This window comes from Phacochoerus africanus, chromosome 1, assembly GCF_016906955.1.
Source record: "Phacochoerus africanus isolate WHEZ1 chromosome 1, ROS_Pafr_v1, whole genome shotgun sequence".
In the NCBI taxonomy this organism is placed as follows: Eukaryota; Metazoa; Chordata; class Mammalia; order Artiodactyla; family Suidae; genus Phacochoerus; species Phacochoerus africanus.
This window is the reverse complement of record NC_062544.1, coordinates 110,302,498-110,327,064: the sequence shown is the minus strand read 5'-3', so window position 1 is coordinate 110,327,064 and position 24,567 is coordinate 110,302,498. Positions and strand designations below refer to the sequence as shown.

Genomic DNA, 24,567 nt, shown 5'->3' with positions numbered 1-24,567 from the left:
TTACAATGTCAAGACCTTATGCAAAAGAAACCAAATAGGTTAAAATTATGTACTTCTTAATTGACTCAGATGTCCCTCAATATGTCTTTTCTAAGCACCCTTCATGAATGAGCATGTTATCTTTTGGAGTGCCTAGGTTTACAGAGTACTTCATGCAACAGTCATTTGCAAGCTTTTGAAAATTAGCAGACTACTAATTATTTTTCCCTATAATGTGGGTAAGTGCTGATAAGTAGTACTCTTACTTTTACCCAAGTTTGGTAACCCCTCTGAGAGGTGGACAGAGAAGTCAGACAGTTAATTCAAGAGTGTCAGCTGTGACCTTCCTGTCTTATCTCTGATGTAGCATACCCACAGCTAGACAATTGAGTTAAACAACTCTAAGGCATCCATCAGAGAAAGAGGTTGGAATTTATCCTCTTTATAGGCAGAAGCAATCCAAGAGGAGAAAGAGCCCTAATGGCTCTGAGCTGAGGACAAACATGCATAGTTCTTTATCTCACATTATCCCTTGTGAGGAGGAGTGAGTGAGAACTGTTAAGAGAAGCCAGTAGTTCAGTGGTTCTCAACCTTCCCTGGACATTAGAATCATCTGGGGAGCCCCTGAGAAATGTTTGGGACCTGTGCCCAGAATTTTAGATTCAGTTTGTCTGAAATAGTATATCGATAAAAGTTTCTTGGAGTTGTTTAATTGTGCTGCCAGTGTTGAGAACCAAAGCTCTAGGGGAGGTCCTACATAGGAAAGGTTAGGGGAATGGTAGAAGCCACCTAAATTTGTGCATAAAATCCCCACAACGGTATTCCTTCCCCAGATAATGCTACTGTGATGATAAAAGTGCTCTGGTGTCAGTCCATTTGATAGCATCATAACCTTGGGCAGATTGCTAAACTTTTAGAGTAAATTTTCCCTTTTATAAAATGAAGAGAACAACCTCATGGGATTGTTCTGAAACTCAAATAATATAATACATTTGAAATGCTTACCATGATACCTGACACACAGAATACTTGCCCATTTAATTATAATAGTTATCACCTTTATTGTATAACTTATCAGCATACATGAAGTATTGAAGGATTTTTAAAAGTCTGCATTCATATAGATTGCTCTATGTCTGTATAGTCCATATTTGCCATTTTTTTTTGTCTTTTTTTGCTATTTCTTAGGCCGCTCCCGCGGCATATGGAGATTCCCAGGCTAGGGGTCTAATCGGAGCCGTAGCAACCAGCCTACACAAGAGCCACAGCAACGCATGATCCGAGCCACGTCTGCATCCTGCACCACAGCTCACGGCAACGCTGGATCGTCAGTCCACTGAGCAAGGGCAGGGACCAAACCCGCAACCTCATGGTTCCTAGTCGGATTCGTTAACCACTGCGCCACGACGGGAACTCCCATATTTGTCATTTTTAATGTCAATTGAATAATATATCTTGATCTTTGCTCAGTTGCATGACCTGTGGATTATTTCATTTTCCACAAATATTTCTAGAACTGAAAGTCATGTGGAAAGAGGAGTTCTTTGATTTTATTGGAGTATAGTTCCTTAAAAATGGAAATAGCAGGTCATATAGATATGGTCAATATTATGAGATTACTCTAAAGGAAGGGCTTCATATGAGGTACCATTGAGATTGTGTAGATTTGCTCTTTGCCACAAGGTGACTGCATAAGGAAGTATATGCCCAAGAGCTACTTGATGGACTAGAACTGAAAGAGATTGTCAGGGAATATAATCGTTCCTAAGCTTTAGATTCATATAGCAAGAAAAGGTACCTCAAGGCTTAACAACAGTTTATATTTCTCAAGAAAAATTTTGGTAGAGTGTTAGATGTTATTTGAAGAGCAGTAGTGATCCAATCTTATCTTTCCTTTATAAAAAATAACAGCAGTATAAAAGTAGATTACAGGAGGGAATTCTTGTTGTGGCTCAGCCATTTAAGAACCCAACTATTATCCATGAGGATGTGGGTTCAGTCCCTGGCCTTGCTCAGTGGGTTAAAGGATCCAGAGTTGCTGCAAGCTTTGGTGTAGGTCTCAGACTTAGCTCAGTTCCTGCGTTGCTGAGGCTGTGGTGTAGGCTGGTAGCTGCAGCTGCAGGGTAGATTCAGCCCCCAGCCTGGGAACTTGCATATGCTACAGGTGCAGCCCTATAAAGACAAGGGGGGAAAAAAGTAGATTACAAGAGTTCCCTGGTGGCCTAGTAGGTTAAGGATATGGCGTTGTCACTGCTGTGGCTTTGGTCATTGCCGTGGTATAAGTTTGATGCCTGGAAACTTCCACATGCTGTGGCTATGGCCAATAAATAAATAAAAGTAGATTACATTTGACTGTTAGTCAAATTGATTTTGTATTTATAAAAAGGTATGCTGACTAGCAGGAATTTTGCTTACACGTGTAATTTTTCTGAAGTGTTTTTATATAGCTGAGTTATTACTAACCTTTTCTTCCCTAAGTAGGGATGGCAAGTGAGATATTTGAATTGTTTGTATAAATACTCCCAGTAAAGGAATGATAGATGACTTCATTTTATATGCAGAAGGCATATGGAAATTAAGATCATCAGAGGGTGTATCCTTGCCAAAAGTAAAATGCCCTAGTTACTTAGTCTGTTACTTGGATGGTGAAGTCATGCAAACCTGGTAGTCGTTTAAAAATAAATACATGGTAAACCAACTATGATAGATAAAAATTATTAAAAATATATGTATTTGTACTATATGTTTGCACTTGTTTTTAAGGGATGAGGATCCATATATGCTTTTTAAAAGCCAAATATAAGTAAGATTTTGGAAAATAATGAAATACTAGACTATTCCTTCTCATTTCTTTGTTGTCATGTAAAATGAGTCAGCTTGAAAGCAATCACCACTTTGACTCCACACTAATAACCCTTCTTTTGGTTTATTTTTTACAGGAAGTATATCGAATTCCAAAGAAAAGTCAAACTGAAAAGGAGAGCACAAGTAGGTATTCAGAGATGCTTTGTGTATATGTCTTTACAGATATTCTTTTAGAAATAATTCAGGAGTTCTTTTTGTGGCTCAGCAGTTTAAGAACCCAGTGTAGCCTCCGTGAGAATGTGGGTTCAATCCGTGGCCTTGCTCAGAGGATTAAGGATCACTTGGATCTGGTGTTATGATTGTGTTTTAGACCTCAGCTGCAGCTCTGGTTTGACCCCTAGCCTGGGAACTTCCATATGCTGCAGGTGCATCCATAAAAAGAAAAATAAATAAATAAATAGAAACGTGCAGAGGTAATTGATAAAAATTTTAGCTATTTCATTTTTGAAAGCAGGTAGCATGAAATTAGGTAAATGAACTATTTGGTGTAAGTTTGAAAACATGTATTTTTATTTTTTCTTAGTGAATTTTTGTTAAGTTTGCTGCTTTCCTTGGAGTGATGGCCTTTTAGCTGCTTTTCTTCCATTTATTTGTTCCACTAGTGCAGACATTCTTCATTCTTTTTTTTTTTTTTTTCTTCCTTTTTTGGCTGAACACGCAGCATATGAAAGTTCTTGGGCCAGGGATTGAATCTGTACCACCACAGAGACAACGCCAGATCATCAACCCACTACGCCACAGCGGGAACTGCTAGAGCATACAGTCTTAAACCTGTACTTCCAAGTTCTGTGTAAGTCTTTACCTGTAGATGTTTGTATCAAAATCCTTGGAGTACATACATTTTTCTGGGGAAAATTAAAAACTTCTTTCAGATTCTCAAGGAGTAACTGACCCTTCAAAAGGTTAAGAATCATTGTTACAGAATAGACAATAGGGAGATCATCGTAGTCTGGTTTCTGGGTTTTCTCACTTAAGTTGCCAACATGATTAAGGTAGTGGGGTCCATTATGGTGGCTATTGTTGGTGCCCCTCCAGCACTGACCAACATAAATAGAGTGAAGGAATCAGTGTGATCATGTTTCTGGTAGTTTTCTTAAGTTTTGGCATGAAGAACTTTTTATAATCTTGAATCTTTTTTTTAATTTTATTGAAGTATATATGATTTACAATGTTGTGTTAATTTCTGCTGTACAGCAGAACGACTCAGTTATACATAAATACTTTCTTTTTCATGTTCTTTTCCATTATGGTTTATCACAGGTTATGTGCTATACAGTAGATATTATCTTAAATGTTATTGGTTAAAGACCTGTAGAGTATCCTTTGCATCACTTTTGTGTCTTCTGGGTTTTTTTTTTTTTTTTGGCTGTGCCCGCAGCATGTGGATGTTCCCAGGCCAGGGACTGAACCTATACCACACCTGCCACCCAAGCCACAGCAGTTACAACTTCAGATCTTTAACCTGTTGGATCACCAGGGAACTCCTTTTTTGGATCTTTTAAATTCTACTGGTAGTCTCTTCCTAGCCAGACATACTAGTTAGGGTTGCAAAGAATTCTTCCCATAAGAAAGAAAGCAGGGTTGGGTAGTACTGGTTGGCAAAATCAGTGGCACCACTATAATCATCATAGGCCAGCTTCTCTGGGCCCACTGAGTTGAAATCATTAGCAGGATAGGCAAAGTTTAAATACCTATGAGAGTTCCCCCACCCCACCGTGCCACAAGTATTTTGTAGATACCTAGTCTGGTATGGCCTTCTGAAGAATGCCGGGCATGGTCTGTAGTGAACAGCTATAATCCTTTCAGGGAACAGCCTTTTGTGTGCCAACTTCAGTTTCATTCTCACATACGGGGAACCCCCGCCCCCATCCTAGTCTGAGGATTTTAGATTTTAGCCGGCCTATGCCACAGCCACAGTAATACCAGATTTGAGCCATGTCTTCGACCTACCTACACTGCTGCTCATGACAGTGCTGGTTCATTAACCCACTGAGCGAGGCCAGGGATCGAACCCACATCCTCATGGATATTACTTGGATTCGTTTCTGCTGAGCCACAACGGAAACTCCTAAAAAAATTTTAGAACTCTTAAAATTCATAAGAATTGTGAAGCACTTTGGGAAATAATGTAATCTAGTTTTATCTTCATTTAATAATATGAAAAAATCAGCCTGAATAAATAAGATGACTTCTTTTCCTAGTCATGGAAGGACATATTTTCTAAGATGCAGATGAGTATAAACTGTTGGTATAATTTCTTATTTTACCAGGATGTAGTGAAGAAATAGCCACACTTTAATTAAATTAATGCCAGGGTAAGGAACCTAAGTTTAAAGAAGAAAGTAGGGTAATCATAGGCAAATCCAGATGAAATTAGATAACAATACTTCAGAAAAGGATGTTGTGCTAATACCTTGTGAGCTGAACAGTTGTTTTAATTGTACAGCATTTTCTGTCAGCTTGTGGTATTAGATGAGTTAGTTCTGTTAGCTTCTCACTGACAAATGCTCATAATAGCTATAGAGTAGTAACTGTTTTGTATAATTAAACTGCAGATGTGGCTCGGATTTGGCATTGCTGTGGCTCTGGCGTAGGCCAGCAGCTACAGTTCCTATTAGACCCCTAGCCTGGGAACCTCCATATGCCGCTGGTGCGGCCCTGAAAAAGACAAAAACAAAACAAAACAAGAGAAATTCTCTCCTTGTGAAAAGAGCAATAATACTAATACACAAAGCAGCAGCTACCAATTTACATTGAAATGTTCAGTGATAGGATTTACACATCCTAGAGAAATGAGACTAGATGGTGTGATCAGCAAAAAGTAGTATTTAGGGGGGTTCCCGTCGTGGCACAGCAGAAGCAAATCCAACTAGGAACCATGAGGTTGGGGGTTCAGTCCCTGTCCCAGCTCGGTGGGTTAAGGATCTGGCATTGCCATGAGCTATGGTGTAGGTCAAAGAAGCAGCTTGGATCCCATGTGGCTGTGGCTGTGGTGTAGGCCAGCAGCTGTAGCTCTGATTCGACCCCTAGCCTGGGAACCTCCATATGCTGTGGGTACAGCCCTAAAAGCAAAAAAAAAAAAAAAAAAAAAAAGTAGTACTTAGGGCAGCTTTTGGGAGCAGTGGCGGTGGAATTGGGTAAGAATTATTCTAGGTAAAGAGACTGAGTGAAGGTTAGCTTCCATCTTTGAATAGGAAGCTGGCATTCTTTTTTTGAAGTTATAGCTCTCTGGCTTTGTTAATTTCCTGATTGTCTTTTATCACCTGTGTTTGAAATGGTTTTCTTTAGAAATTGTAGTTCATAGAAGTTGTCTAGTCTTTTTTTTTTTTTAATTAAAGGGAATTTTCCTATTGAAATTTTTATGCTTAGCATGCCAGGGTGCTCTTCTACAAATTGTAAATATGCAGAGTTATAGGAGCTTTTACATTTTGAACTGACAAAGCAGACTGCCTTACTAAAAGAAGGTATCAGGAACATTTTATATGCATGTGCCACAGAACTTGTTAGAAATTATGAAGGCTTGGACTGATTCTTCAGAGGAGAAAAGTAGAAAAGGGCGTTTACAGAAGAGACTTTGAGAAATTGAATGCACAAGTGCTTTAGATTTTGTGCCTCATCCACATTCAGGACTGCGTATATGAAGGAGGAGTCCATAGATCTGTTCGTTGGGTAGGAATTTTATCATACAGTTGGTATACTATTGTGATGAAGAGAAGCCTACCAAGTAAATTTTTTAAAAACCCTTTTCCCTTAGTAACTGAACGAGGAAGGGATGCTGTTGGCTTCAGAGATCAAACAGTTGCCCCAAAGACTCCTAACAGGTCAAGAGAGAGAGACCCAGACAAACAAACTCAAAGTAAAGAGAAAAGGAAACGAAGGGGCTCCCTCTCACCACCTTCTTCTGCCTATGAGCGGGGAACAAAAAGGCCAGATGACAGGTAAGTGGCCTGTGTGAGTTATTCTCTTTTCTGAGCAAGGCAAGAATTATCAAAGTGATATACTTCTGATTTGGGGCACCAAGGGCCTTGGAATGAAAATATTCTTTTAATGAGTGAATATACAACTCCACTGATAAATAATAGTGAGACAGAGTCTCTATAGTAGTAATAATAGCTGTGAAGACTAATAGAGTTTTGGTACTTGAATGGCTTCTACTTCATAACATTTAAAAGCTATTTGAGGAACCAAAGATATTTTCTTCAAGCTGGAGGGGGGTGGGGAGGGAGTAGAGGCTGATGGGAGATAACCCTTCAAAGATAATTATGAGTCTACCAAAAGTCAGAACTTCTGTTTTCTAGTGAATCTTGTACCATACCAGTTCAACACCTTGATTGAGGCTGTGTCAGAGGCTGTCTTTGTCATACCGGTAGGAAAACAGGCCACGTGATTGATTACCTGCTGGAGACTAGGAAAGTTCTAGAGAAGTTCTTTTTAAATTAAATTTACTTTAAAAAAATTGAGGTATGGCATTCATATAATGCACTTCATAATTTTAACTTTGGGCTATGTAGTAGTATGTAGTAGTAATTCATCATGATTTTAATTTACCTTCCTCCAATTACTAAATTGTTGGAACATCTTGTCATAAGTATATTGACCATTCCTGTTTCCTCTTCTGTGAAGTGTCTGTTTATATGTGTTATTCATTTATTAAATTATCTGGTTTTTTTTAGTTCTAGGGGTTCTTTATATACTAAATATAATTTTGCAAGTATTTTTTTCCCCAGTTCATGACTTGTGTTTTGACTTCTTTTATATCTTTTGAAATACAGGATTTACTAATTATGGTGTAATTGAATATATCATATGTATTATATATTTCTTTTATTTAGCACTTACAGTGTTTTAAGAAATTCTTCCCTACTCTTTCAGTGATGGTGTGTGTACTCTTTTTTTTTTTTTTTTTTTTAATGAGATTTAAGTTCTTAATACATTGGGAATTAATTTTTGTATATGTTTTATGGTGGGGATCTGGTTTACTTTTTTTTTCTAAGTGAATACCCAATTGTCCCATCATCACTTACTATTTGAAAGTCCTTTTCTGCAGTGCCACCTCTCCAACAAGTCTTCATGTTTGGGATGATCTATTTCTGTGTTCCTGTGACTATCTTGTATTAAGTCTTGATAGCAAGTAAGGCAAATCCCTACTTGGTCTTCTGGGATGTCTTGTCTTCTGTGAGATTTAGTCTTCCTTAGAATCTACTTTGAGTATTTGAATATTTTCTGTCCAGTTAGGGTTTAGATTTTTAATGAAGGTAAAGTTTTTCATTAATCTCTTTAATTGTTTATAGCTTTCTTTAGAAAAACTTGTGTATCTCTTGGTGTATTTATTTCTGAGAACCTTAACTTCTGTTACATACTCAGTTTGTTTTTGGTATTTAGATCTGCAATCGATTTTTATATATTGATCTTATGTTTGTTGACATACAAAACTCAGTAATTTCAAGAGTACAGGATTTTTTGGAGTTCCCGCCGTGGCTCAGTGGAAACAGATAGGACTACGAACCATGAAGTTGAGGGTTCAATCCCTGGCCTCGCTCAGTGAGTTAAGGATCCTTTGTTGGCCTTGAGCTGTGGTGTAGGTTGCAGCCATGGCTCAAATCTGGTGTTGGGTGTGGCTGTGGTGTATGCTGGTGGCTGTGGTGTAGGCCAGCAGCTGTAGCTCTGATTATACCCCTACCCTGGGAACTTCCATATGCTTCGATTGCAGCCCTAAAAAGCCAAAAAAAAAAAAAAAAAAGGATTTTTTTTGTTGCCCCACTTCCTCCTTTTGTTTTATTTTTTAATTTTTTTCTCTTTTTCCCTTTGCTATTTTAGGGCCACACTAGCGGCATATGGAAGTTCTCAGGCCAGGGGTCGAATTGGAGCTACAGCTGCTGGCCTACACCACAGCCATAGCAACATGGGATCCAAACCACATCTGTGACCTACACCACAACTCATGGCAATGCAGGATCCTTAACCCCTTGAGTGAGGCCAGGGATCGAACCCACATCATCATGGATCCTAGTTGGGTTCATTATCATCTGAGCCACAGGGGAACTCCCAGCCAGGAAGGGAACTCCCCTCCTTTTGTTTTAGTCAACAGTTCATATCAAATGAATTTGTTTTGGTTTTCCTTTCTATCTAATTCTTATGCCTTGTTCATGTTATTTTGCTATCAGTACCTTCAGTACCCATCACAGATCAGTTCAACTCTTTTTCTTTTTAGGGCCACACCTGCAGCATATGAAAGTTCCCAGGCTAGGGGTTGGATCTAGCTGCAGCTGCTGGCCTACACCACAGCCACAGCAATGCAGGATCCCAGCCGCATCTGCCACCTACACCACAGCTCATGGCAAGGTCAGAGCTTTAACCCATGGAGCGAGGGTAGCGATTGAACCCAAGTCCTCATGGATACTAGTCTGTTTCATTACCACTGAGCCACAACAGGAACTCCTAGGTTATTTTTTGGTGCGTGACATTTACCATTTTTGTTTATGGACCTCTTCTCCATGTATTTATTATAATGTAACGAGCCCTAGAGATCCCAGCACAAAAGTTAGGATTTAACAGTCATAAATCTAGCTGTGTCACTTCTTTCTATACCATCCCATGCCTTTACTTCTTGTAATAACACCAGCTTATATCCTGTGTTTTACACCCTGGCCTGCCTTTTATTAAATATAATTTTATCATTTAATATGTTTCTTAAAATATATTAATTTTAGCTTTATGAAGAGGCTGTTATTTTGCATTTAATTTGGGATATTTTGTTTTCACTTGATATTACATTACCAAGATTTATTCATAGCAGTATGTGGGGGTTTTTTTTGGTCTTTTTATGGCCACACCCACGGCATATGGAGGTTCCCAGGCTAGAGGTCGAATCAGGAGCTGAGGCTGCTGGCCTGCACCAAAGCCACAGCAAGACCAGGTCTGAGCCACGTCTGTGACCTATACCACAGCTTACATCAACCCACTGAGCAAGGCCAGGGGTCAGACATGTGTCCTCTTGGATGCTAGTCAAATTCGTTTCCGCTGAGCCATGATGGGAACTCCAATATGTGTCATTTTTATTGCTGTGTAAAATTTTGTTAAAAAGTTTTCTCTGTTGCGTATAGTGTTTTTATCTCATTTTGGTGCACTTTGCAAAAGTTTCGCTTGGATATGTGAATAGAATTTTGTCAGCTATGTGCAATTTCAATTTTGTATGGTAATTGAGGTTTTGTTTTGTTTTGGCCATACCTATGGCATGGAAAGTTCCTGGGCCAGGGTTTGAACCTGTGCCACAGCAGTGACAATGCCAGATCCTTAACTTTACTGATCCACTAGGGAACGCTGATAATCGAGTTTTAATTTCTGTTTTTTGTTTTTTTTCCTTTCTAGATGCTTCATGAGGTTCTTATTCAAATCTGCCTGATATGTTATGGTCCTGTTGAAATTTTTTTTCCCTTAAGCATGCTTTTAATGGCCTATTTTATTTGATTAAACATCAGACATCTCTAATATTTTGTGTTGGATAATTCCAGTATCAGCAGTCTTTGTAGGTCTCTTCCTCTCACTAGTATTTGTATGTGTGTATATACACATACACTTTACACTTTTATAATTATCTAATACATATAATTTTATATATTTTTAGTTTTTTTTTTTTTCTTCCAGTGAGGTATCATTAACATACAGCACTGTGTATGTTTAAGGTGTAGAGCTTAATGATTTGACTTACATCATGAAATGATAATCACAATAAATTTAGTAAACATCCATCATCTCATCTAGATACAAAGTTATAGAAGTGGGAAAAAATACTTTTCCTTGTGATGAGAATTCTTAGGATTTACTCTTAACAATCACATACAATGTATAACTATGTTAATTATAGTTATTATGGTGTACATTATATCCCTAGTACTTAATTATCTTCTATGAGTTTGCTTTTAAAATGCAATTGACCTATGCACTTAGTTCTTGTTACACAGCATGTGATTCAGTATTTCTGTAGCAAAATTATCACCACAAGTTTAGTTACAGTGTCACCTTATAAAGATAGTATGTAGGTTTTTTTTTTTTTACTATATTCTCCACACTGTACATTTCATACCCTTTGATTCATTTATTTTGCAGCTGGACTTTTGTACTCTTAATCTCCCTCATCTGTTTCTTTCTTCTCCTCTCCCCTCTGGCATCTACCTCTTTGTTCCCCTATCTGTAACTCTTTGTTTTGTTTGTTCATTTCTTTTGTTTTTTAGATTCAGTGTTTTTCTTTGTCTTATTTCACTTAGCATGATACCTAGAGGTCCATCTATGTTGTTAAAAATGGCAAGATTAATTTTATTTCCTAATGAACTCATGTTCTGTAGAACTTTATCTGTGGGAATTCATTGAGGCCTGTATTTAAGATGCCCTCTTCTATACACTATTTGCATTTGTTTCTGTCTGGCAGCTAAGGATACTACCACCTAACTTTAAAGGAAATTTTCAACTTAAAGGTTTTTAAACCATATATTTTTTGTTGTTTGGATAAATGTTGTGCCTTTATCCATGAAGCTTGTATTAGGTATTTCTTTGCAATGAAACATCTTGAAAGTAGTTGTCATTTTTTAATTTTTGCCAAGAATACTTTCTCAGAAGTTTGATGTAGTCCATAGCACTCTTATTGTGCTGCTCTTATTGTTTTATTTCTAGATATGATACACCAACTTCTAAAAAGAAAGTACGAATTAAAGATCGCAATAAACTTTCTACGGAGGAGCGTCGGAAGCTGTTTGAGCAAGAGGTAGCTCAGCGGGAGGCTCAGAAACAGCAACAGCAGATGCAGAACCTGGGAATGACGTCTCCACTGCCCTATGACTCTCTTGGCTACAATGCCCCTCATCATCCCTTTGCTGGCTACCCACCAGGTTATCCCATGCAGGCCTATGTGGATCCCAGCAATCCTAATGCTGGAAAGGTGCTCCTTCCCACACCCAGCATGGATCCTGTGTGTTCTCCTGCTCCTTATGATCATTCTCAGCCCTTGGTGGGACATTCTACAGAGGCCCTTGCTGCCCCTCCACCTGTGCCAGTGGTGCCACATGTGGCAGCCCCTGTGGAAGTTTCCAGTTCACAGTATGTGGCCCAAAGTGATGGTGTGGTACACCAAGACTCCAGTGTCAACGTCTTGCCGGTGCCAGCCCCAGGCCCAGTCCAGGGACAGAATTATGGTGTTTGGGATTCAAACCAACAGTCCGTCAGTGTACAGCAGCAGTACTCTCCTGCACAATCTCAAGCAACCATATATTATCAAGGACAGACTTGTCCAGCTGTCTATGGTGTGACATCACCTTATTCACAGACAACTCCACCAATTGTACAGGTAATTAATTTTGCAGATTCTCTTGTCTGTTTTACCTTCTGTTTATGAGACATTAAATCTGATGCAAGGGGAAAATCCTGCCATTAATCACTTTTACATATTGATTAATTTTTTATATACTAGTTATCTGTTGTGTCACAAATTACTTAGCAGCTTAAGGCAATAAGTAATTATTATCTCATAGGCTCTCTAGGTCAGGAATTCAGAAGCAGTTTGGCTGGATGGTTGTGGCTCAGAGTCTTTGATGAAATTACAGTCAAGCTATTAAGGAGGGCTGTAGTCATCTGAAGACCAGACAGGGGATGGAAGACTTATTTTCAAGCTCACTCACATGGTTGTTAATTGGCCTTGGTTCCTTATCACTCTCAATACAGCTACTACTGCATGCCTGCTGACTTTCCCCCAAAGCAAGTGAGCAGCAAGAGAGACAGAATGACTTTTGAAGTGTTATTTTGTGGTTTTTAATCAGGTTTCATTTTGTTCGTTTTTTTTTCTTCTCTCTCTCTCTTTCTTTCTTATAAAACTAATACATTTTAAGCTTTTTATAAAAAAGAAGACTGGGAATTCCCACTGTGGTGCAGTGGTTTAAGGTTCCAACTACAGGGACTTAGTTCACTGCAGAGCCACAGGATCTGACCCCTGCCTGGCACAGTGGGTTAAGATCCAGTGTTGCCAGAGCTGCAGTTTGGATTTAATCCCTGGCCTGAGTTCTCTTCTGTGCCATGCTGTGGCAAAACAAGACTGTACCAAGGCATCATCTTCACCACATTCATATATCTCTCCCATCATTCCTTGTCACCCCTTAAAGTTGAATTATTGTGAACGGCAGAGACTCCCAGAGATATTTCCTGTACACATTGCTTAGTTTTGAAGTAATGAAGTAGTTTTTATTTCTGCCAGTATTTTTGTGATGAAGCTGTATCAAAATTATGTTCTGGAAGTTTCTGCGATAGTGCAGCAGTAATGAACCTGACTAGTATCCATGAAAATTGGGGTTCAATCCCTGGCCTTGCTCAGTGGATTAAGGATCTGGCATCGCTGTGAGCTGTGGTAGGTCGAAGATGTGGCTCAGATCCTGAGTTGCTGTGGCTGTGATGTAGGCCAGCAGTTGTAGCTCCGATTCGACTCCTAGCCTGGAAACCTCCATGTGCTGCGGGTGCGGCCCTAAAAAGCAAAAAAGAAAAAAGTAATAATTAAAAATAAAAATAAAAATAAAAAATAGCACTGCTCTGAACATTTTTATCCTTAATTTTGTATGCATGTTTTTCCTTTCATATTTTGCTTAAAATTAATGTTATAGTGCTAATAATAAATAAGGCTAGTAAGGAAATAGCCATTATTGGCCATTGGGTATCAATTTTCCTAGCTTTTATTGTTGTCTGGTATGTTTAATTCTGCTTCCTACAGAATTAAAGACTCTAGTAGAGAGCTCACTGGTCTTACGACTGTTTTTATAAAACAGATTTTATTTATTTAAAATCTTTTAAAAAATTTATAGTTAATTTATAGTGTTGTTAGTTTCTGGTGTACAGCAAAGTAAATGTATCTTTCTTTCTTTTCTTTTTTTTGCTTTTTAGGGCCATACCTGCAGCATATGGAGGTTCCCAGGCTAGGAGTCTCAATCAGAGCTACAGCTGCCGTCCTACACCACAGCCACAGCAGCGTAGTATCCAAGCTGCATCTTTGACCTACATACACCACAGCTCTCGGCCACACCAGAACCTTAACCCACTGAGAGATGCCAGGGATCAAACCTGGAACCTTATGGTTCCTAGTCAGGTTTGTTTCTGCTGCGCCATGACAGGAACTCCCTATGTTCTTTTTCATATTCTTTTCTATTATGGTTTATTTTAGAATTTTGAATATAGTTCCCTTTGCTATATAGTAGGACCTTGTTGTTATCCATTCTATGTATAATAGTTTGCATCTGTTAATCCTAGACTCCCAATCCATCCCTCCCCGCCTTAACACCCACCAACAACCACAAATCTGCTCTCTATGGCTATGACTCTTTCTGTTTTGTAGATAAGTTCGTTTGTGTCATTTTTTTTCATGGCCATACCCACAGCGTCTGGAAGTTCCCAAGCCACGTATTGGATCTGCGCCACAGCTGCACCAATGTTGGACCCAATGCAATAGGCCGGGTTTAAACTCAAGTCTCCATGATGACCTGAGCCACTGCAGTTGGATTCTTAACCCACTGTGCCACAGTGGAAACTCCCAATTGTGTCATAGTTTAGATTCCACAAGGAAGTGATATTATATGGTATTTGTCTTTCTCTTTCTGACTTATTTCACTCCTTATGATAATTTCTCTGTCCATCCATGTTGCTGGCATTATTTCATTCTTTTCTATGGCTTGAGTAGTGTTCCATTGTGTATACACGTCACATTTTCTTTATCCATTCATTTGTTGGTGGAAATTTAGGTTGTTTCCATGTCTTGGCTATTGTAAATAGTGCTGCTATGAACACAGAGGTGTAAGTATCTTTTCGAATTATGGTTTTGTCTAGATATTTGCCCAGGAGTGGGAATGCTGGATCATGTGGCAACTCTATTTTTAATTTTTTGAGGAAACTCCATAGTCTTTTCCATAGTGACCATGTAAATTTACATTCCTACTAACAGTATAGAGGGTTTACTTTTCTCCACACCTTCTCTAGCATTTAACCTGTGGCCGTTCTCATCGGTGTGAGATGGTACTTCATTATAGTTTTGATTTGCATTTCTCTAATAGTGATGTTGATCATCTTTTCCTGTGCCTATTGGCCATCTGTATGTCTTCTTTAGAAGAATGTCTGTTCAGGTTTTCTGTCTATTTATTTATTTATTTTTGACATTGAGCTGTATGATCTGTTTGTATATTTTGGTTATTAAGCATTTGTTGGTCAAATGCAAATATTTTCTTCCATTCTGTAGGTTGTCTTTTCATTTTGTTGTATTGTTTCCTTTGATGTGCAAAGCTTATTAGGTTGATTAGGTCCCATTTGTTTATTTTTGCTTTTATAAAATACAATTCGTTTTTTCCATCCTAGTGAGCAAAAGATTTCCATAGGGTTTAATTATAGCCTTAAGACTGAAGTGTTATAGTTTTACTTCTAGTTTTCAGTCTCTTCTACCAAGTAGTCATTTATTGACTTCCTAATCTGCTTTTTGTGTGCTAGAATAGTTGACAAATGGATTAACGTGGTTCAGACTATCCTTACCTGCTTTTTTTTTTTTTTTTTTGATTTTTTTTAGGGCCACACCCGAGGCATATGGAGGTTCCCAGGCTAGGGGTCGAATTGGAGCTATAGCTGCTGGCCTACGCCACAGCAACACCAGATCCAAGCCACCTCTGTGACCTACGCCACAGCTCACAGCAGCGTAAGATCCTTAACCCACTGAGCAAGGCTAGGGATCGAACCAGCAACTTCACGGTTCCTAGTCAGATTTGTTTCTGCTGCACCACTACAGGGACTCCTATCCTTCCCTTCTTTATGAGATTAGTTGCTCAGAGGTGAACTCTGGGTATGTTGTTGGTTTGTATATTTTGAGTCCTAGTCCATCATTTATTGTGTGTCCTGGAGATAGGCACTTAGATTGATCAGTTTTAGTTTTCTCATCTTTAGCATGAGCAGAATGCCTCAGGGTGGTTGAGGTTTGCATGAGAGAATGGATTTTAGTAATGATATATTTAAAGCACCCTATACCTTGAAGGTTTAATTGTAGTTCTGACTCGGTTACCTTAATACTAAGAGAGTATTGACATTAGTGGGCTATGAATTAGTGTCTGAACCCCTATATCTGGACTGTGTTGAGGCCTTTGTTGTTCAAATCTGGTATCAACCATACCAACAGGGGCTGAGATTTGCAAGGTGTAATAATCTTGTAAATGAAATAGTATATGATATGGTATAATATAAATTTGTGAGAATGCATACACATGCAGGGCCCTTGTAATTTGGAGATGTTTTTTCAGAAGTGACTATTTGGGAGTTCCTGTTGCTGCTTAGTGGGTTAAGAACCCCACATAATGACCATGAGGATATGGTTTTGATCCCTCGCCTTGCTCAGTTGGTTAAGGATCCGGTGTTACTGCAAGCTATGGTGTATGTCAGATGTAGCCCAGATCCCATGTTGCCATGGATGTGGTATAGGCCTGCAGCTGTAGCAGATTCAACCCCTAGCTCAGGAAATTCCATATGCTGCAGATGTGGCCATTAGAAGAAAAAAAAAAGTAAAAGTGATTGTTTGGAAGGTGGGAACAGGGCCTTTGGGAGGGAATCCTGTCTGAGATGAGAGCAGGGTGTGTGGAGTGGATCTCATGTGAGTTAGGATCAGAATCTGTGGGATGGAATCCTTTAAAAAAAAAAAAAAAGATAGTAAAAGTAGGTGATGGTTTCGTTTTTTGCCACAAGTGCTTTTTTAAAAAAATACAGTTTATTTGCAGTGTTACACGGAAGTAAAAGCTCAGCTTTAACTGAGGGCATATGATTGATAATGGTCTTGTGACATTAATCAGTGACCTATCCTTTAAAAGTTATGCTAAATTACATCTCAAAAAATTGAGTGCTTAGACTATAGTTTTTCACATAAGTGAAGTGACCCGTATAAAATAACAGTTATTTTTTTCCCCTTTAGAAGTGGGGACGGAGGATTTCCCGTCATGATTCAGCAGAAACGAATCCCACTAGGAACCATGAGGTTGTGGGTTTGATCCCTGGCCTTGCTCAGTGGGTTAACGATCGGGCGTTGCCGTGAGCTGTGGTGTAGGTTGGAGACGTGGCTCGGATCCCACGTTGCTGTGGCTCTGGCGTAGGCCTAGCCTGGGAACCCTCCATATGCCGCCAGTGCAGGACAAAAAAAGAAGTGGGGGCAGAGCAATTATATTTTCTCCTCTATAACATTGGACCGTCTTATGTAGTTTCCATTAGAAATCACATTTTAAAGATATTTATAGATTGGATTTATGTTTGAGAAATTAGCCTTTGTATAATTTCAAGTCCCTAGAAAAGTAGAGCCAATCTCTATCAAATTTTTTCCCTAGCACACCAGCACATCTGCTGTACATTTGGATATATCTCACAAATGTTGTACATCTTTTGTATTATTTCAGTGGGACAGCAAACGAATTTCCCCTTTTTATTGCTGTTACTGATTTTGACTTTGATATGTGATTGTCAGCTGGTTTGGGTAGGTACTCTGGGACCCTGGGAAATGTTAGTTTTCCCTTTATTTATTTATTTTTTCTTTGTCTTTTTAAGGCTGCACCCGCAACATATAGAAGTTCTCAGGGTCAGTGGTCAGACTGTAGCTGTAGCTGTTGGCCTACACCATAGCCACAACAATGGGGGATCTGAGCTGCAACTGCTCACCCACTGAGCAAGGCTGGGAATTGAACCTGAGTCCTCATGGATACTAGTTGGATTCGTTACCACTGAGCCACAATGAGAATTCCTCCCTTTACTTTTTGACAGTTTAAGTTTGAAACACTATATCTTCAAAAGAATATTGCATTCCTGGGTGTTTTTGGTTTTTGTTTGTTTAGGTTTTGAGGTTTGTTTGTTGTTTTAACCGTCAGCAACAAATTCGTCACATTTATTGGTCAGTGTTAGAGTCATAAAACTGTAAATAAAACATGGTCTTCAAAGTCTGTAGTCATACAGCGATGGCAAGGCATAATGTCCAGCAAATGCAAATTTATGGCTTGATTCCTCCTATTTGAGAGGGGTCTCTTGAAATAAAACACAAATCAGTAACACTGGTCCTAAGAATACCAGTGTAGTTTATTATTCACCTACCACAGATGTCATGGCAAGGCAGGAAATTATTTCCTGCAAAATTTGTGCCATGTAATTGGTTCAGTCAGACCTGCACATCTCATAACCATGTACAGTCACTCATGATGGCTAAATATGACTTACCTTTATGATTCCTAAAGGGCTCTAGGTAGGCATTGGTTTTGAAGTTTTTTTGTCTGGCAGTGATATTGTTGAGATGTTTTTGGCATTTCCATTGGGAATTATTTTCAATATGTGTTACATTTCTTCCTGGCAATAAACTGTTATCCTTTAAATATATCTTTGCATTTTAGAAACAGATAAAATTTGTCTGGAGCCTCATATAGTAAATACAGGGAATGATTAAGTTAGATAATATCTTTTCAGTTCACTTATTTTTTTTAATGATTTTTATTTTTTCCATTATAGTTGGTTTAGTGTTCTGTCAATTTTCTACTGTACAGCAAAGTGACCCAGTCTCTCTCTCTCTCTTTCTTTTTCATATACACATGCATACACATATACTCTTTTTCTCACATTATCCTCCATTATGTTCCATCACAAGTGACTAGATGTAGTTCCCTGTGCTATACAGCAGGATCTCATTGCTTATCCACTCCAAATGCAATAGTTTGCATCTGTTAACCCCAGACTTGCAGTCCATCCCACTCTCTCCCCCCTTCCTTGGCACCCACAAGTCTGCTCTCCAAGTCCATGAGTTTGTTTTTTTTCTGTGGAAAGGTTCATCTATGCCATATATTAGATTCCAGATATAAGTGATATCATATGGAATTTGTCTCTTTCTGACTTCATTTAGTGTGAGAGTCTCTAGTTCCATCCATGTTGCTGCAAATGGCATTCTTTGTTCTCTTTTATGGCTGAGTAGTAGTCCATTGTGTGTGTGTATATATATATGTTTTTTATATATATATATATATATATATACACATATATATATGTTTTATATATATATAAAACATCTTAATCCATTCATCTGTTGATGGATATTTAGGTTGTTTCTATGTTTTGGCTATTGCAAATATTGATGCAAAGAACATATGGGTGCATGTGTCTTTTTCAAGGAAAGTTTTGTCCAGATAATATGCTCAAAGGTGGGATTGCTGGGTCATGTGGAAGTTCTATATTTAGTTTTCCGAGGTACCTCCATACTGTTTTCCATAGTGGTAGTACCAATTTACATTCCCACCAACAGTGTAGAAGGGTTCCCTTTTCTCCACACCCTCTCCAATATTTTTTATTTATAGACTTAATAATGATAGCCATTCTGACAGGTGTGTGGTGGTACGTCATAGTTTTGATTTGCGTTTCTCTAAAATTAGTGCCTTTTCTATTTAGAAATTATCTTATAGCCAATATTTGTAGCCAGAGTTTTCATGCTAAGGAAACTATAGCTTTACTTCACATTAATCAAATCCTTTAGTGTCTCCATGATGATCCTTACTCAATCTTCTGATCTTGTCAGATAAATTATTTTTATTTTATTTTATTTTTTTGTCTTTTTAGGGCTGCACCCACGGCATATGGAGGTTCCCAGGCTAGGAGTCCAATTGGAGCTGCAGCTGCTGGCCTCCACCACAGCCACAGCAACGGGAGATCCAAGCTGTGTTTGCGACCTACACCACAGCTCATGGCAATACCAGATCCTCAACCCACTGAGCAAGGCCAGAGATCGAACCCAAGTCCTTATGGATACTAGTCAGATTTGTTAACCACAATGAGAACTCACAGATAAATTCTTTATGACTGAAGTTTCACTTAGAGTCAAAGGAGTTTTAGCCTCCTAAATATTAGCATTTTTCTATTGTAGATTTGGATGTTTAACCGCCTGATTACTCTGAAGATAATATGTTTCATCCTGGTGAAAATTTTTCTCAAAATTAGTATTTTGAGGAGTTACTGTCGTGGCGCAGTGGTTAACGAATCCGACTAGGAACCATGAGGTTGTGGGTTCGATCCCTGGCCTTGCTCAGTGGGTTAACGATCCAGTGTTGCCATGAGCTGTGGTGTAGGTCGCAGACACGGCTCGGATCCGAGTTGCTGTTGCTGTGGCCGTGGTGTAGGCTGGCAGCTACGGCTCCGATTAGACCCCTAGCCTGGGAACCTCCATATGCCGAAGGAGCGGCCCTAGAAAAGGCAAAAATGACAACAACAACAACAAAAAAGTTAAAAAAAATTAGTATTTTGATCTAGCTTTTTAATTTTATCACAAAGTCAGACTATTAAATATTTATCATTCAGGATGTTGATATAATTATGAAGCCCTTCCTTCTCCAAATGAATTAAGGTTTCAGTATGGGCATACCTCTTTTTTTTTTTTTTGATTAACAGTTGTATTTTAAGAAAATGTTTTTGTTATAGTTGATTTACAATGTTGTCAATTTTTGCTGTATAGCACAGTGACCTAATCATACATATATATACATTCTTTCTCTCCTATTACATTATCTTCCATCGTGTTCCATCACAAGTGGCTAAACATAGTTCGCTCTGTTATACAGTAGGATCTCAATGCTTATCCACTCCAAATGCAATAGTTTGCATCTACTAACCTCAAACTCCTAGTCCATCCCACTCCCTCCCCCTTGGCAACCACAAGTCTGTTCACCATGTCCTTGAGTTTGTTTTTGTTTTTTTTTCTGTATAAAGGTTCGTTTGTGCCATATTTTGGATTCCAGATATAAGTGATATCATATTGTATTTGTCTTTCTCTTTCTGACTTACTTCACTTCGTATGAGAGTCTCTAGTTGCATCCATGTTGCTGCAAATGACATTATTTTGTTCTTTTTTATGGCTGAATAGTATTCCATTGTGTATATGTACCACATCTTATTAATCCATTCATCTGTCGATGGACATGTAGGTTGTTTCCATGTCTTGGCTATAAATGCGATTACTCAATGAGTATAAAAAGGTAAAATGATAACTTTACCAGTATATATTGCCTTAACACATAAGCTTTGTTAACCACTGCGCCACGACGGGAACTCCAATATATAAAAGTTTAAGGTTATGTGGGAGTTTCCGTTGTGGCTCAGTGGGTTATGAACCCAACTGTTATTCATGAGGATTCGAGTTCAATCACTAGCCTTTCCCAGTGGGTTAAGGATCTAGCATTGCCGTGAGCTGCAGTATAAGTTGCAAATGCAGCTTGGATCCCATGTTGCTGTGGCTGTGGCTGACATCTGAAGCTCTTATTTGACCCCTAACCTGGGAACTTGCGGGCATACCTCATTTTAATGTTCTTCACAGAGGCTGTGTTTTTCACAAGTTGAAGGTTTGTGACAACCTTGTGTCAAGCAAGTCTGCCGGGGTCATTTTTTCAGCATCATTTGCTTTACTTTATGTCTCTGTCACAAATTGATAGTTTTTTGCACTATTTCATACTTTTTCATTATTACTATATTATGGTGAGCTGTGATCAGCAATCTTATTGATTATTGTAATTATTTGGGGGCACCATGAACTGAGCCCATATAAGACAGCTAGCTTAGGGAGTTCTCTGATGTCCTGGCAGGTTAAGGCCCTTGCTTTGACTGAGGCCCGCTGTGGCTCTGGTTGCTGCTGTGTGGCAAAGATTTGATCCCTGGCCCAGGAACTTCCACATAATGCTTATGTGGTAAAAAAGAAAAACAAAGCAAAACAAGAGAGAACTTGAAATAAATGTTGCACCTTTCATTTAAAAAATGAAACAGGAGTTCCCGTCGTGGCGCAGTGGTTAACGAATCCGACTAGGAACCATGAGGTTGTGGGTTCAGTCCCTGCCCTTGCTCAGTGGGTTAACGATCCAGCGTTGCCCTGAGCTGTGGTGTGGGTTGCAGACGCGGCTTGGATCCAGCGTTCCTGTGGCTCTGGTGTGGCTGGCAGCTATAGCTCCGATTAGACCCCTAGCCTGGGAACCTCCATATGCCGCGGGAGTGGCCCAATAAATAGCAAAAAGACTAAATAAATAAATAAATAAATAATGAAACAAAACAGATAGCTTAATCAGTAAATGTGTGTTTTGCCTGTCTCACCAACTAGCCATTCTTTTATCTCTCCCTCTCTCTGTGCCTCCCTCTCTCTAAGGAAAAACAGTATTAAAATTAGGCCAGTTAATAACCCTACAATGGCTTCTAAGTGTTCAGGTGAAAGGGAGACATATGCATCTCTCTCTTTAAATCAAAACTTAGAGGAGTTCCTGCTGTGGTGCACTGGGTAAAGGATCCAGTGTTGTCTCTATGGTAGCTTGGCTTCAATCACTAGCCCAGCACAGTGGGTTAATAAGAATCTGGCATTGCCACTCCTGTGGTGTAGGTTACAGCTGCAGCTTGGATTTGATCCCTGGGATAACATGCCAAGTGTGTGGACCAAAAAAAAAAAAAACCCACAGGAGTTCCCGTTGTGGCGCAGTGGTTAATGAATCCAACTAGGAACCCTGGCCTTGCTCAGTGGGTTAAGGATCTGGCGTTGCCGTGAGCTGTGGTGTAGGTCACAGACGCGGCTGGGATCCCACGTTGCTGTGGCTCTGGCGTAGGCTGGCGGCTACAGCTCTGATTAGACCCCTAGCCTGGGAACCTCCATATGCTGCGGGTACAGCCCTAGAAAAAGACAAAAAGACCAAAAAAAAAACCCCTTCAAAACTTATAAATGATGAAGTTTAGTAAGGAAGGCAAGTTGAAGGCCAAGATAAGCCAAAAGCTAGGCCTCTTGTGTCAGTTAGCCAGTCTGTGAATGCAAAGGAAAAAATTCTTAAAGGGAATTGATAAGAAAGTGAAATAGTCTTATCAGCCTTATTGTTGACATGGAGAAAGTTTTAGTGGTCTGGATAGAAGATCATACCAACCTCACATTCCCTTAAGCCAAAGCCAATTTTATGATGGTTGAGAGTGCAGCCTGAAGCCTGAGAATGTTGAAGCTGCAGAAGTAAAGTTTGAAGCTTACCACAGGTCGGTTCATGAGGTTGAAGAAACGATTTCTGTAACATAAAAGTGCAAGATGAAGCAGTAAGTGTTAATGTAGAAGCTTTAAGTTATCCAGAAGATAAAGTTGATTCCAACTCTGATGACTCTGAGGGGTTCAAGACTCCAGTGGAGGAAGTAATTGCAGATGTGGAAGAATTAGCAAGTGAACTAAAATTAGAAGCAGAATCTCAAGATGTGACTGAATTGCTGCAGTCTCATGATAAAACTTATACAGTTGAGTTACTTCTTATGAATGAGCAAAAATGAAAGTAGTTTCTTGAAATGGAATCTACTCCTGGTAAACAGGCTATGAGGATTGTTAAAAATGACATTAGAGGATTTAGATTATTATATACATTTAGTTGATAAGGCAGAGGCAATTTTAAGAGGATTAACTCCAATTTTGAAAGAAGTTCTATGGATTAAAATGCAATCATACTGTATCATATGCTGTAAAGAAGTCATTTATGACAGTAAGAGTCAGTTGGATGTGGCAAACTTCATTGTTGGACTCTGAGAAATTACCACAACCACCCCAATCAGTCGGCAACTATCAACATTGAGGCAAGACCATCCATCAGCAAAAAGATGACTCTATGAATGCTTAGATGATGGTTAGCACTTTTTAGCAATACGGTATTTTTTAATTAAGGTATCTACATGGTTTTTTTAGACATAATGCTACTGTACATTTAATAGACTACAGTATAATATAAACATAACTTTCATATGCAGTGGGAAATCAAAATATTCATGTGACTTTTTATTGCAATATTCACTTTATTGCAGTGTACTGAAACTGAACCCACAATATCTCTGAAGTATGCCTATAGTAGGAAATGAGGTTAAGGCCTTAGGGAGGAATAGACTGGTCAGGGCTTTGTGAGGATTTTGGCAGTTAGTCTGAGTAATATTTAAATCCACTGGAGCAGTTAGAACAGACTGGCATGATCTGACCTATTTTAAGAGGATAGCTCTGATTGCTCTGAGTGAAGAGATTATGAGAATCAAGGTCAAAAATAGGGAGATTAGCTAAGAGATGTTGAATGATCTAGGCAAGAAAATATGGCTACTTATACTAGAATAGTAGAACAAGAATGTGAGAAATGATCTGATTTTATTTTTATGTATTTATACACACACACACACATATATACACCTATACACATAGATACACACAGAGACCACAAACACACATAAAAATGCAGAGTCGGGAGTTCCCGTTGTGGCTCAGCAGTAAACAAACCCGACTAGTATCCATGAGGACAGGGGTTTGATCCCTGGCCTCACTCAGTGGATTGAGAATCTGGTGTTGCTGTGAGTTGTGGTGTAGGCCAGCGGCTACAGCTCTGATTTGACCCCTAGCGTGGAAACCTCCATATGCCGCAGGTGTGGCCCTAAAAAGACAAAAAGACCAAACAAACAAAAAAACAGTTGGAGTTCCTGCCATGGCTCAGCGGAAACAAATCTGACTAGCATCTGTGAGGACACAGGTTCGCTCCCTGGTCTCGCTCAGTGGGTTAAGGATCCGGCTTTGCCTTGAGCTGTGGTGAAGTACGTAGACATGACTCGGATCTGTTGTGGCTGTGGTAGGCTGGTGGCTACAGCTCCGATTCTACCCCTAGCCTGGGAACATCCATACGTGGAGGTTGCCCTAAAAAA

General features: G+C 39.2%; 1 protein-coding gene across 7 annotated transcripts in view; it reads left to right on the top strand.

Annotated features, from left to right (window-relative positions):
* SETD2 (SET domain containing 2, histone lysine methyltransferase) overlaps positions 1-24,567 on the top strand; it is a 111,064-nt gene that overhangs the window by 67,935 nt on the left and 18,562 nt on the right. For 3 of the 7 annotated variants that reach the window (XM_047772619.1, XM_047772608.1, XM_047772652.1), the window contains 3 exons: positions 2,919-2,967; positions 6,599-6,782; positions 11,512-12,181. In XM_047772619.1, coding sequence (XP_047628575.1) covers positions 2,919-2,967; positions 6,599-6,782; positions 11,512-12,181 — 903 coding nt within the window. Of the gene's footprint in view, positions 1-2,918; positions 2,968-6,598; positions 6,783-11,511; positions 12,182-24,567 lie in introns of those variants that run through there. The other 4 variants (XR_007134006.1, XR_007134004.1, XR_007134005.1 and 1 more) reach the window with 3 other exon arrangements.